Raw genomic sequence first — 14,044 nt, 5'->3', positions numbered from 1 at the left:
CTCTTTCACTAAAACACAAAAAGAAAAGAAAAGAAAAGAAAATTCCTAGTTAAAGCGTTGTCAAAAAATCATTCATCGTTCATAATTATCATTACATTTGAATGATTCTATCAGAATTTGGTGGGCTTATTCTTAGACAATTAATAATAGTTAGCTAGCTTTTAAGGTTGAATAAGATGCCTATAGGCTATAGCAGGGCCTTGGAACAGAAACATAACAAGAAAACTGGAAGATAATCAAGTACTACAAATTAAACATTCAACTTGAATAACAATAATTGAAAACCAATACAAACATTTGTTCAGGGAGCGATGTTCTTCAGGGGAACTTTTCACGTGAAGAAATATATATGTCTATAAATATATACAATAACAGCCCAATAATTTTATAGGCATATCCAAACAGAACATAATCTAAGGCAGCAGAAACATAAAACTTTCTTGCAACTCAAGCTGTTTCAAATTCAAGCGCTGCTAACACTCCCTCCAGTTCTCTCCGAAGCGGCGTTTGCGCCATTCTTTACCGGGTATGAGGCTTCCATGGCGATTCCACATTTGCCAGTATTGGTGCCTCTGACGTTACGCTGCAACTTGAAGTAACCATCCTCGCCCCAATTCTTGCCCCATGAGTTCCTCACAAGCCAATAGTCTACACCATTTTCGGTTCCATACCCAACTACAACCACACCATGATCTAAACTTGTTCCACATCTACCCGTAAACACACCCTGCAAACAAACACAGTCAGAAACATTTATAAGAAAATATAGGCAGCAATATCATTATCAATATGCTGTTACATTCTGTAAAATAGTTCCTTCAACCAATCTTTTATATGAAATTGTGCTTCCACATTCTTGAATTGGAGACGCTAGCTCATGAACACAAGTCGATTTATTTGCTAATAGGATCAAATTGATAAAGAATTTAAACTGTTATTAGTCATATAATTATCGTATTTTATATCAGAGCATTATCCATTAATAATTTAATTTACATTGGTTTTCATTAATGAAATTGATAAGGTGTAGTTTAATTTGATTTAAATTGTTTAGGTATTTAGTCTTTTACTATACTCTATTGTATTGAGTTTTTTCTTTTCACAAAAAAAAAAAAACCTAATCTACCGAGTTATAGAATTGTAAGTCCCTGTAAGAGAATTTAATTTAAATTATGAAAAATGTGAAGAGATTATCAGAATTTATTGTTTTTGGTACCATACTCCACTTTATTGTGTTGAATTCTTTCTTTTAAAAGAAACAAAAAAATTGAAGCTTACTGAGTCGTAGAGTTGCAAGGCCCTGCCAGAGGCTTCAATAGCAACGCTGACAGGCTGATGAGCAACAGCTTTCTTCAAAGCCTTCTCATCATTCACCGGAACATCCTCGTACCCATCGATGCTCACTACCTTAGCATTCTTCTGCAATACCCCAAAATATGATTAGAATCAATTCAGTTACTCTGTTGAAAAGACAAAGTGAGAGCGTGACTAACTCTGGTTGGATCACATGTGCCATCAATGCCCTTGTATGGATAGTGTTGCTCGGTGTCTATGCCACCGTTTGCAATGATGAATTGGAAGGCATAGTCCATGAGACCACCATTGCAGCCTTCGTTGAATGCTTTGTCACAGTCAACAAGTTCTTGTTCTGACAAACTCACAAGCTTCCCTGTTACTATCTTATTTATGGATTCCACTGCAGCTATTGTTGAGAATGCCCAACAACTTCCTGCATCGTCAATAATTAACTATTAACCAAAAATAAACTACTATTTCTACCAATAAAAATTAATTTAGAATGATAACAAATCTATTTACAAATAAATAAAATTAACTTTATACACATAGAAGATTATTAACTACCATTCTACTTTAAAATATCAACAAATTTATCCATGAATAAAACCAATATTTAGATACTTTTATAATACAAAGATCATTCTTTTAAGGATATAAAGTTAATTTTGTTTATTCATAGTTGAATTCGCTAGCATTCTAATTTTTCATTGATAGAAATAGTGATGTACTTTTGGCTAAATAAGTAGATCAACTATGTTATGTAATCGGCTACTAAAATATTAAAATATAAAATACACATTAAAAAATAAGTTAAATAATATATATATTTTTTAAATATATATATATATTTATATGTAAATATATCATGTCTAATTTTAATAGTTAATTTTAATATAAATGATGCTACACATTTAAATCTTTTTGTTAATTAAGTCTAATTAAATTGATCTACCATAATAAAAATTAGCTATAATTAATATTATTATTTCAAATTTTATTGTTTAATTGATTGAATTTTACTCATAAAAATACATAAATGTGTAGTTTATAGAATTTTTAAAAGAGAAAGTCTAGAGAGTAATTGATGGCTATAAATCTCATAATGTGCTGCACTCCTCTTTTTAAAAATCGAAGTCAATAGTATATTATTGCAACTAAGGTCCATCCAAGTATCCACTCTATTCCAAGTTCCGTCAAAGTATCACACCCATCCTTTTTTTAATAAAAAAATAATAAGAAAAATTTAATTATTTAATTTTTATTTTAAAAAATTATGTCAAAGATTTTCACAATTTTGAATTGAGTTTAATTTTAACTAGTAGTAGATGTATGACTAGTGGTAGTATATTTTTTTACGCTAATTTAATGTTGAAAATAGCTTGTAATTTAACTAATTTTTAAATAATGTTGTAACTCCTTAAATACTTTATTAGCTCCTCCGAAATATATAAAAGTAACACTTTTTGAATAATTAATATCTAACAAGGACCAATTCAGCTTTTCCTTGTTTAAAATAAAATTCCGTATCTATTTTACCTTTTGAAATTCCTTTCTTCTCAATTGGGATAACATGCATGTGATCCTTTTATTAGAGTTTGTTACTCTTAAATTTAAATTGAGTCCTTATCTAGCTAAATTAAAAGGAAAAGTCTAGGGCCAGCAATTTTTGTGATTGTTAGCCATCACCTAGCCATCAATGATAATTTGATGGTGTGAGATTGGTGTGAGATTTCATCCAATGACTCACCTTCCTCTGCTGGTTACATACTGGCCAAAATTCAATAAAACTGCTGGCCCCTAGCATTGCTCAAATTAAAATGTAACCTTAGCTTAGTTAGCAAATTTTATCTTAAACAACAGAAAAGGCAAATAAAAATAAATAATCTTACCACAGCTTCCCTGATCCTTGACGGGTGCAAGTGCACCTTTGGACCTCCAATCCACGTGCACCGGCAACCGGTCACGTGCGCTATAAGCGTAACGGTTGCCGGCGCTGATCTTTGCCTTGATGATCCTGCGGTTGGGATCACTCTTTGTCCCCAAATACATTGCTCTGTACTCTTCATTCGTCAAATCAGCGAACCTATTCAACCCAAGTTTGTATGTTGTGTTTTTGTGTGTGTTATGTTCATCAATGAAACCCAAGTTATCCTTAAAAACTTGGAACCTCTTGTCTTTCTCTCCCAATCCATTGTACACCTTTTGGTGCTTCACCAACCATACCTCGTACATGGTCATGACTTCATCGTCGGTTCTCATCGTGTTCGCTTGTTGTGGCTGCTGGTTGGTGGTGATGGCTGATGAGATTGTCAAGAGATGAAAGAGAATAATGGAGGACATAAAAGCCATCGTTGAAGCCATGGGAAAGTATGGGAGAGAAAACAGACCAGATTAGAGAGCTTTGGAAGTTGAAAGGTTGTTGGTGAAGATAGAGTTGGGGGGTGTGAGTTTATATAGAGGGAATTGGAATTGGATTTGGTGGTTAAATTTCAAAGAATGGGATCAAATAAAGATAAATTATGCAAGTGGGCGAAGATTTAATAGAATATAATATGGGAGTGGGATTGTGAAAAACACCATAATTGATAGGAAGTTGGCAACTGCCACAGCACGTGCCCTGGTTCCTCTATTATGGTTATGGATGGACCTATTTTCTCTATTTTATAAAAATATACACTTTTTTTTTCGATATAAAGAATCTAGACTTTCTTTTAAATAAATTAAAAAATATATATATTTATCATTATACACCAAAATACAAATATATATTTACACATAATTTTGCTGTCAACACATTTGTTCTACACTTAATTTTATAAATTAAATAATAATTTAATTAATATAATATTTTAATTATTTCTTAAATTATATATTATATAGTATAATTAACTTTTTTATATTGTATAATTATCTATTACTTCTAACCTTAGAAAAATTCAAATTTTAACTCCTACATCAATTTAGAGAATTATATTAACTTTTTTAACATTAAAAATTTTAATAATAATTTTTAGATGCTAATGAATCAAATAATATTTTTAATTATTTTTAAGAAATTATTTATTGTTTCATTTTAAATTTATAAGTTTGTAAAAAATATAGATTTTTTGGAACTTAAATTAAAACACAAAATTTAAATTTCTATCCTTATTTGGTGCTATATTTTATAACCCACAAACTAACCGGTAAGTGCACCGAGTCGTACCAAGTAATACCTCAGGTGAGTGAGGGTCGATCCTACAAGAATTGATGGATCAAGCAACAATAATTGAGTGATAAGTTTAGTCAGGCAAACAGAAAGTAATGTTTGGAAAACAATATAAAGAATATTAAAGATAGGCAAATAAATAAGTTGGGAATAAAATATGGAGAAAGCAATTAAGGTTTTAGAGTTATCTATTTTTCCGAATTAACTTTTCTTACTAACTATTTTAATCATGTAGGATTTAATTTATAGCAAACTATATGTGACTAGACTCTAATTCCTTAGACCTTTCTAGTCTCCTCTAAAATTCATTAACTGCCAATTCCTTGGTCAATTAATTCCAAGTAGAAGCTGCATGATCAAATTCCAGTTTATGTGCCACAAAAACTCTAATTACCCAAAAATAAAAGGATTAGATGTCACATATCCCATTAAATCCAGATAATTAAAATTTAGGAGAATATGTTTTCAAGTTGTTATTCAAGTAAAGAGCTTTTCCAAGTTTTACAAGAACTCAAATAGAAAGAGGGTCATACTTCCATTCCACCCAAATTCATAAGATAAAGAGCGAAAACAATTCTTAAATTATAAACCCATATATGAATTAAAATAGAAAAAGCAATAAAATCAATCCATACAAATAGACAGAGCTCTTAACCTTAACAGTGGAGGTTTAGTTACTCATGACTCAGAGAGAAAAACTATGATTCCGGAATGTAAATTTATATATAATTGGAAGTTCTCCCGGAACCTCTGGGACTTCCTCCCCTAATAGAAGAGAAGTCTCTCCTTTTTATAACTAATCCTAATTAATTTAAAATCTAATTTCTAAATTTAAAATAATATCTTTTCTATTTTAAAATCAAATTTGAATTTAAATCAGAATTTAATTGACAAGTCTTCAGTTGATGGGTGGGGACCACATGTTTTGTCTATTCTATAGTTTCTAATTTGTTTTTTCTGGGCTGAAAACTAAATTAAAACAGCCCAGAAATCGCCCCCAGCGTTTTCTGCATTTTCTACATGTGGCGTATGTCACGCGTACGCGTCGATGGTCTTTTTCCCGAGTCACGCGGACACGTCGATTACGCGCACGTGTCGCTGTGCAATTCTTCAAATCATGCGTACGCGTTAGTCACGCGCACGCGTCACCATGAAAAGCTCCAAATCACGCGTACGCGTCAGTCACGCGTACACGTCGCTCCTCGCTGTCATCTCTTTTGATTCTTGTGCTGCAAAAATTCTATCAAATCCAGCCGAATGCTACCTAAAATAAACAAAATTGTAAAAGACTCAAAGTAGCATCCATATTGGCTAAAAGATAATTAATTCTTTATTAAACTCACAATTTAGATGCAAATTCACTAGGAAAAGATAGGAAAGATGCTCACGCATCAATATTTATCATTTAAACTTAAGGAATCAACTTAAAAAGTAAGAAATGTCAAACATTAATTCTGCTAACACTACTTACGAAATTGCAGACATCAATTTTTTTCTATTTCGTAAGTATTGACTGCAAAGTTGTGTGCCTGCAAAATTAAAAAATACTACATAAAATCGTAAATATAAATTTTTTTATTTATTTAAAAAAAAGTCAAAGAATCTATTATTTTTAACAATAATTTGTTATCAATAAAATTATCAAATTTTAGGTCCTAATTTGATAACTAAGTCGAAGGAACTTTGAATTAGGCCTTATTTTAAATTCGAGGCATTGAAGTTGGGGTTTTTTTCCTAATTCGACAGTTATGTCGGAGAGTCAAAAAAAGTAAAATAGACAAAAATACACATAAAAGATGATACAGTTGACAAAGTTATATATTAATAATTAAAAAATTCAGATGTATACATAAAAGGTAAACTTCATTCTTGGTTACATCTACCTACCCATCAAGAAAATTTTGTTATTGTTAAGACTTAAGAGTGTTTTGCACGTGTCATGTTCTTTTTCTAATTATACTATATATCGAGTGATGTGACAATTGATCCAGTACAATAAATTCGGATTGAGACAACCTTTTAAAAATGTTGTTTATAATAAAGAAAAAATGATACCTTTGATCAAAGGCAACATTTTTCGACAAAACTCAACGTTTTTTGGAAAATTGGCTATATAGCCGTTACCTTTATTCTAAGGCTTTTTTGCATTAAAGAAAACTCTTCCGTGACAACTTTTAGAAAATGTTGCCTTTTCTACTAAAAAAAGATAACTTCATGTAAGAATTATCTTAGATGACCCAAACAAAATGCATAAAAAATCACTTTATTACAACACTTTTCATGAGTTGTATTTTCGAATATATAAAGTAACACTTGTCTAAGTTTTTCTAAGTTGCCTTTTCATATACCTAAAGCAACACTTGTGTAAGTTTTCTAGTTATTTTTTCATATACTTAATGTAACACATGTTTAAGTTTATTTGGAGTTGTCTTTTTTAATATATGAAGCAGCACGTTAATGAATTTTTTTAGGTTTCTTTTTTTATATCTAAAACCATTTTTTTCTTTTTTTTAAAAAATTTATATGATATTTGAAGGATATATAACACACACTAACAATATTTAAATATTTAAACTTAATTTAATCGATATAAAGGGAGAATAAACTAATATATATTGCATATATTTAGAAAGGTATGTCAAGTGCCAATTAGATCATTTTTATATACACATACTTGTTAAGTTACTAAATCAAATAAATAATAAACATAAGTAAACAAAATATATGTTTATATGTTTTTCTCATGGACTTGAACAATATATATATTTCATTTGATATCAAGGACTTTGTGTTTGACCATTTTGTCAAAAATCGTCTTTATCTCATAAAACTTCATCCAACTATAAGCAAACTACAGTCAAATCTAAATAGAGAAAAAAACACATTATCAAAAAGCGTCTCAACAATAACATGTATAGATAAACATATTCATGTGTTACAACAATTTAACACACACACATATATATATATATATATATATATATATATATATATATATATATATATATATATACTTAATCATCATTTAGTCGATGGAGATGAATGTTATCGATTTAAATTTGGATCTTGTGCACTATTTGCAGACGATTGCTTAAATCGCAAGAGAGAAAGTGCTTCACCAATATTCATATCAGGAGAAGTTTGTTGCAACATAAATTTCACAATATCTTCTAATCATTGCACTTTTTATTTTGTGTCATCTAATTCAGTTTTTAAGACTGTTGCCTTCTCTTTACTTTATTTTTTTATTTCATATATTTCTTTATTTTTCTTAAGAGAAATTTTTGTAACAGTTCTTTCAAAACATCGAACTCTTCCTAGATTCTTTTTACCAAATACTTTTTGAAATGCATTAGTAAGAGTTTTTCTAACTTCTTGAAGATTATCAAGTTTATCCAATCTTATATACACAAATATATTATATGCATATTTTTAGTGATAAAAATGTAAACAAATAAATCTAATAAACTATTGACAACTAATAGGGACAGCAATCCATCGGTAGTACATATATAATAAGGTATTCTAATCACAATATTATTAAAACAACATATAAATATGCAAGTGATTGAACATCCATAGCTATAAACATAAAACAACAACCAAAATAAGTATTGTTACAGCCATAAGCACAAAATAACAATCAAAATAGTCATAAGTACAAAATAATCATGCTGAAAAAAAAAGAAAGACTTAACAACTAAGATAATTAGAGTTACAACTATAAGTACAAAATAGCAACCAAGAGAAGCAACATTACAATGACAATTTGTGTTTTTACATCAAGTATTTTTTTTAGTCTATTTTGAGTAGTAACAAATATTTCATCTTGATTTGGTTCCTTTTTATTCTCTTGTCTTTCACGCTATAGAACAAGATGGAGATTATAAAGTTATAACACAAAATAAAATTAGATAAAAAAATATGAGTAAAGAATTTCAAAATAAACGTGATTTTACCAAATCAATAGTTGAACACGCACTCTTACAAAATTGATAGGCCCCAACTTATACTTTCATTGTTGCTTCTTGTAATTTTCAAAGGACGATTCACCAACATATCCTCAATAGTTTTAAAATATGATTCAAAGTGTTTCTTCTTGATTCTTGTCTTGTAACGTTTTCATACTCCTTGAACACTAGTCATCACCCATAATTTTAAGAATTTTTGAAGAATGAACTTTGACTACAAACACATTATATTCACCATATCATATAAATCAGAAGAGTATAAATATATGGCATAAACATAAAGATAAATTAAGCTTACATTAATATACTTTCATATGTGTTTTTAAATTTGCTTAGGCACAACTTTTTCGTTAGTCATCAAGATAATGAAATCACTATTCTTTTTCATTGTTCCAATAAAATTAGTTAAATTCTTCACTCTGTGAGGAGTCGGCCCCACTACTTCTCCACCATCAAAAGTCACCTCCTCCTTTTCTTTCCAAATTCTCGCATAAATCTTTAGGCATCTTATTTTTTCACGACTCTTTCTAACCTTTAAGGTATCTAAATTAAAAAATTGACGAGTTATGCAAATTATATTATAACAAATACAATTTAATTTTGACAGGTTAAAAAAGCAACAATTATAACACTTATATGAATTTACATTATACATTATAAATAACTAAAAAAGCATAGCAACAAACAAAATTACAGTAAGTTCTACATGAGCAATTTTTATAACTTGGTCTCTTTTCACATCAAAATTTTTATTTTCATATTTACCAACATAATCTTTCTCATGGAGGATATCAACATTTCCTCCATCATTCGGGAATGGCCTAGATCTAGCATCCTCAATAATTGAGACTTCAATATGTTCCTCTTCTTTTTTCGTGTGAATTTTTTGTTCACCCAAAAAATTATCAAGAGTCATTGCTAGTCGTTTTAAGTTTTTTTTGTCAAATTAACTAGTTCTTTTTTAGTAGCTCTAGCATCCTTACCAATTGACTCAAAGTCATCTTCCTCTTTTCTTTCCATTTCTACTCTTTTTGTATGCAAAAATGCATCAAGAGTCATTACTAGATACTTTGTCTTGATCTTAATCTTGTTAGAGATTGGTTGTTCTTTATATTTCTTTCCATAAGAAGTCTTATTTACTCTACTTGACTTAGAAATTTTTAGTTGAGCATTACTTCCCACTTAGTTATGAAAAGACTTTAAGGATTGGTTCATAGTCTTTTTCACAAGTGGCTCGTTTTCCCTTCTATGGAATTATCTTTACTTTGTTTTCAATTTCTGAAAATTTTCTTAGGATGTTGTGCTATTTTGACTTGATTACTTCCTTTATAACCTTTAGATATAAAATTTCGGACTGATTTTGAAGCAGAAAATATTTCCTTCATTTCAATTTCTTTAACTTTTGCATGAGTTTGATATTTTTTTTACTAGTCTTTTTCTCTTTTAAATTGTTCCATTTTCATATAATAATTAGAAAATATTACAAAAGAGTAATGAAATATAACAAATAATAACCTTTTTTTATATCACAAAATGTTCATCAAATCAAGTTCAAAACTATAAAAACAAAACATGAAATTTAACTTGTATACAATAAATGAGGAAAATAAATCACTCAAAAGTCTTCGGAATCATATTCTTCATCCGATCATGTGTTATACTCTTGAAAAAAATAAACTTCTATTGCGACATCGACAAGAATTTCATTCAAATCATTCTCTACCAAGTCTACTTCACGATCATCATTAGGTATAGGAGGAACAGTTAAGTTATCAAATGACTCATTTTCATATATGAATTCTATAACACCCTACTACACAGAGCTTTACGCTTAAACAGTAAAGCATAGGTGGTGTGGTATTACAACCTCTAAAAATAAAATATATACATAATAATATTGGAAAGAATACAGTATACGAGGAGTTTTGAAAAACGGATAAAACAAAATTGCAAAATAAAAAGCGCAACACTCAGGAACAAGATTACTTGTGCATGAAGAATATAAAGTTCACATACATAATTATACAAAAGATAAGAGTAGAGGATCAAGGATACAAAATAACAAGCCCCTAATTTAGCCTGTGAAACTAAGGCAGGTCGGAGAATATTTATATATATATATATATAAATATATATATATATATATATATATATATATATATATATATATATATATATATATATACACATAACCCAACGTCCCAAAATGACACATACATAAAATCCTAGTTCTCCAAAATAACACAAGCATTTATAAGGAGAATCTATATAAATACATATATCAAAAGGATACAAAGAAAACCCCAAAATATCCACTTCGCTGTAGAAGCTCCAGACGCCTAGCGAGGTGCTGCTCAACCTCCATCTGAAAAATAATAACATAGTATGGGATGAGAATCGGAGGTTTTCAGCATGGTAAAGGTGCCAGCATATAGGATATAAGGTCTTGGGAATGCAGAGGCAATCCTAGAATACCAACACTCAGATATAAAGCTTAAGGAACTAAACAAAAACCATAATTGGGTGATCTTCTAAGAATATCTAAGCCTAGCTTAATATATTCAATTAGGCATTCCCAAAATAATGTATAGCAAACAAAGCAGATAATATGTACATGTTGTATGCCTATCCTATGACTGATGAGGCTCATCTGTCAATTATCAAGCCAACTCGACAAGTCCGGCTGCTAAACCATGGACTGTCCCTCGATGCGCATCCCCAAGAGTCTATGCATAGCTTTTTCTCAAATATATAAAATTGTGCAATGGGGGTCAACATCCCCGGGAATTTATATGTGCCCGGTCACACTTATGTCATAAGGTCAACAGAGTATCGAGTCTCAACCTGGTACACGTGGTGGCAAGCCACGATACTTTACCCAGCGAAACTCGTATCTCAGATCATTTGAGTGTATAAGCCAATAAACATTCATATTCATGGTACTAATTGTATCGACATATCATTTAAACCATTGTACCATATACACTCTAAGTTTACATCTTGGCCTATTTTGCGTACGCATTCCTCTTTACACGTATGCATGTGTGTCAAACAGAACCGCATGGTCACGTAAGGGTGGTTTGCGTACCCAAAAATCCTAGATCACGCGTATGCTTGGGCCATGTGTACGCGTGGACGTACGTTTTATCAAAAATTTTGCTAAACCTGAAATCTGCAGAATCTCACATTTGAGTCCTAAACTTTCGGCGCGCATAAATTTTTTGCGTAAACTTCACGAACCCAATTTTTATATAAAATAAGATCGAAATCATTTAGGGATCCGGAAGCCAAGTTATGGCTCGCCAAAGTTCGACCAAAAACCAATTTTTACACAAAATCTCAAAACCTCCATTTTCTTTAAAACTCAATTCCAGATCAACTTACCATACCCATAACCACAAACACAACATACCTTTCTCAACACAAAAACAACCTTCATATCTTACCATTTCTCAATTCAACAATATCATGCATCAACCCCCTGAATACATCAACAAGATTCTCATTTTACCTATCCAATATATATACATATTCATATCATCATCAAATCATCATTCGACATCCATCCAACAAACACCAAATCCATATCACAATTTTTATCAAGGTTACTAAGCATTAAACATACTCATACGTTCCAACCTATCCTATGGTCATCTAGCTTAAGTTTTCATAGAACACTATATATTAAATACATGAAACCTAAACCATACCTTGGCCGATTTCCATGTATTATCCAAGGCAACCCACTTAAGTGAAAGGCAAGGCTTTAACACCAAAATTTGGCTCTAACACCAACCAAGTTCCCAATCAAGCTTCCAATGGCTCCAAGGACTTCATATCATACATACATACATATCTAACACATATATACATATATATACCCAAAAAATCAATACCCAACGTACTCAAAACAGGAAATAGCTAGAGTTAAAGATCCTTACCAGACCCACGAACTAAACAAACTAAGCCCAACAAGTTCCACAAACTAAATTGAACCTATAGCAGCAAAGCCAACAAATTCTCAACATGTATGCTCAAGGTTTTTGAAAATCAAAGGGGTAGAGAAACTGGAGTGAGAATGAGGTTTACCTATGAAATTTTTTCAGTAGATTCGTAGAGCTCGATGCAGTAGTCGCATGGCCGCAGACAGTGCGGTAATCGGAACTCGGAGGGAGAAGTTACGGAGGTTTGATTTGGAAGCAATGGTTTTTGTCTTCCTTCCCATTTCCAAAAGTTTACAGCGTGAGTGAGGAGAAGTGAGGAAAGGGAAAGCTGTGTTCCTTAAGGGGCTAATGGCCTGAATTGGACCTTGGGCCCATTTTGAGCTCGGTTCGACCGGTTCGGCCCGTTCGGCCTAATTTTGGGCCAAATTCTTTGAAATTAGTGTCAAAATTCTTATTTTAATTTGCTCTATCTTATTTTTCTATAAAATTTATATTTCTAATTTATTTTATTAAAATTTAATTTATTGGTTAATTATTCGCTAATTTAACGGAGTTTACATTCTACCCACCAAATTAAGAATTTTGCCCTCGAAATTCAGATTTAGTTACTTGAAAAGAGGTATGGGTAGTCCTTTCGCATATCCGATTCGAGCTTCCAAGTATTCTCTTCCATACCGGCTTGATTCCAAGCTACTTTCATCAATGAAACCTCCTTCCCGCGTAAACACTTGATGCTAGTGTCATCGATCCTAACTGGGGTTACCGGTAGTGTTAGATCTTCCCTCACTTGAATTGATTTCGGCTCCAGAACATGCCTTGCATCAAGAGTATATTTACGAAACTGTGACATGTGAAACACGTTGTGAAGTTTCGAAAGATGCGGCGGTAAGGCGATCCTATAAGCCACCGGTCCAATTCTCTTCAAAATCTCAAACGGTTCGATGTAACAGGGATTCAGTTTATTTATTTTAATGGCTTTTCCCACTCTGATGTTTGGAGTAACCTTCATGAAGACATGCTCTCCTTCTTCAAACTCCAAAGGCTTCCACCTTTGATCAGCATAACTCTTCTGACGACTTTGAGCTACAAGCATTTAGCTACAGATCTTCTTTATCTGTTCTGTGGTTTCTGCTATAATCTTAGGTCCTAGCAAGCTCTTCTCTCCAGATTCATACTAGCATAGCGGAGATTGACATTTCCTCCCATACAGATCTTCATATGGATCCATTTCGATGCTCGTATGGTAGCTATTGTTATAAGCAAACTCTACTAGCGGCATATATCGATCTTAGCTCGCCGACTAGTCCAAAACACAAGCTCTCAGCATATCCTCCAAAGTCTGGATTGTTCTTTCTGATTGACTGTTAGTTTGAGGGTGATATGCAGTGCTCAAACTCAACTGAGTTCCAAATGCTCGCGGAAAGGCTCCCAGAACCTTGATGTGAATCGAGGATCTCTATCAGATATAATGGTGGAAGGCACACCATGCAACCTCACAATCTCCTTAATGTACAGTCGTGCTAACTCCTCGAACATGCAACTCATCCGAATGGGGAGAAAGTGAGCCAACTTTGTCAGTCGATCTACAATCACCCAAACAGCGTCATAACCAGTCTGAGTTC

At 31.7% G+C, this 14,044-nt stretch overlaps 2 protein-coding genes across 2 annotated transcripts; both read right to left on the bottom strand.

Annotated features, from left to right (window-relative positions):
* Positions 1-241: 241 nt before the first annotated feature.
* Positions 242-3,818, bottom strand: LOC112799554 (cysteine proteinase mucunain). Its single transcript, XM_025841698.3, has 4 exons — positions 3,189-3,818; positions 1,494-1,729; positions 1,279-1,419; positions 242-727 (listed from the first exon to the last, which is right to left on the bottom strand). The coding sequence occupies exons 1-4, from the start codon at positions 3,658-3,660 to the stop codon at positions 464-466; spliced, it is 1,113 nt and encodes a 370-aa protein (XP_025697483.1). The 5' UTR covers positions 3,661-3,818; the 3' UTR covers positions 242-463.
* A 9,205-nt stretch (positions 3,819-13,023) lies between these two features.
* Positions 13,024-13,515, bottom strand: LOC112699056 (uncharacterized). Its single transcript, XM_025751685.1, has one exon. The coding sequence runs from the start codon at positions 13,513-13,515 to the stop codon at positions 13,024-13,026; it is 492 nt and encodes a 163-aa protein (XP_025607470.1).
* Positions 13,516-14,044: the final 529 nt, after the last annotated feature.

The sequence above is a fragment of the Arachis hypogaea genome, chromosome 1 (assembly GCF_003086295.3).
Source record: "Arachis hypogaea cultivar Tifrunner chromosome 1, arahy.Tifrunner.gnm2.J5K5, whole genome shotgun sequence".
NCBI classification, from domain to species: domain Eukaryota; kingdom Viridiplantae; phylum Streptophyta; class Magnoliopsida; order Fabales; family Fabaceae; genus Arachis; species Arachis hypogaea.
The sequence above is the reverse complement of the archived record's forward strand: the minus strand, read 5'-3'. Positions and strand labels throughout refer to the sequence as shown.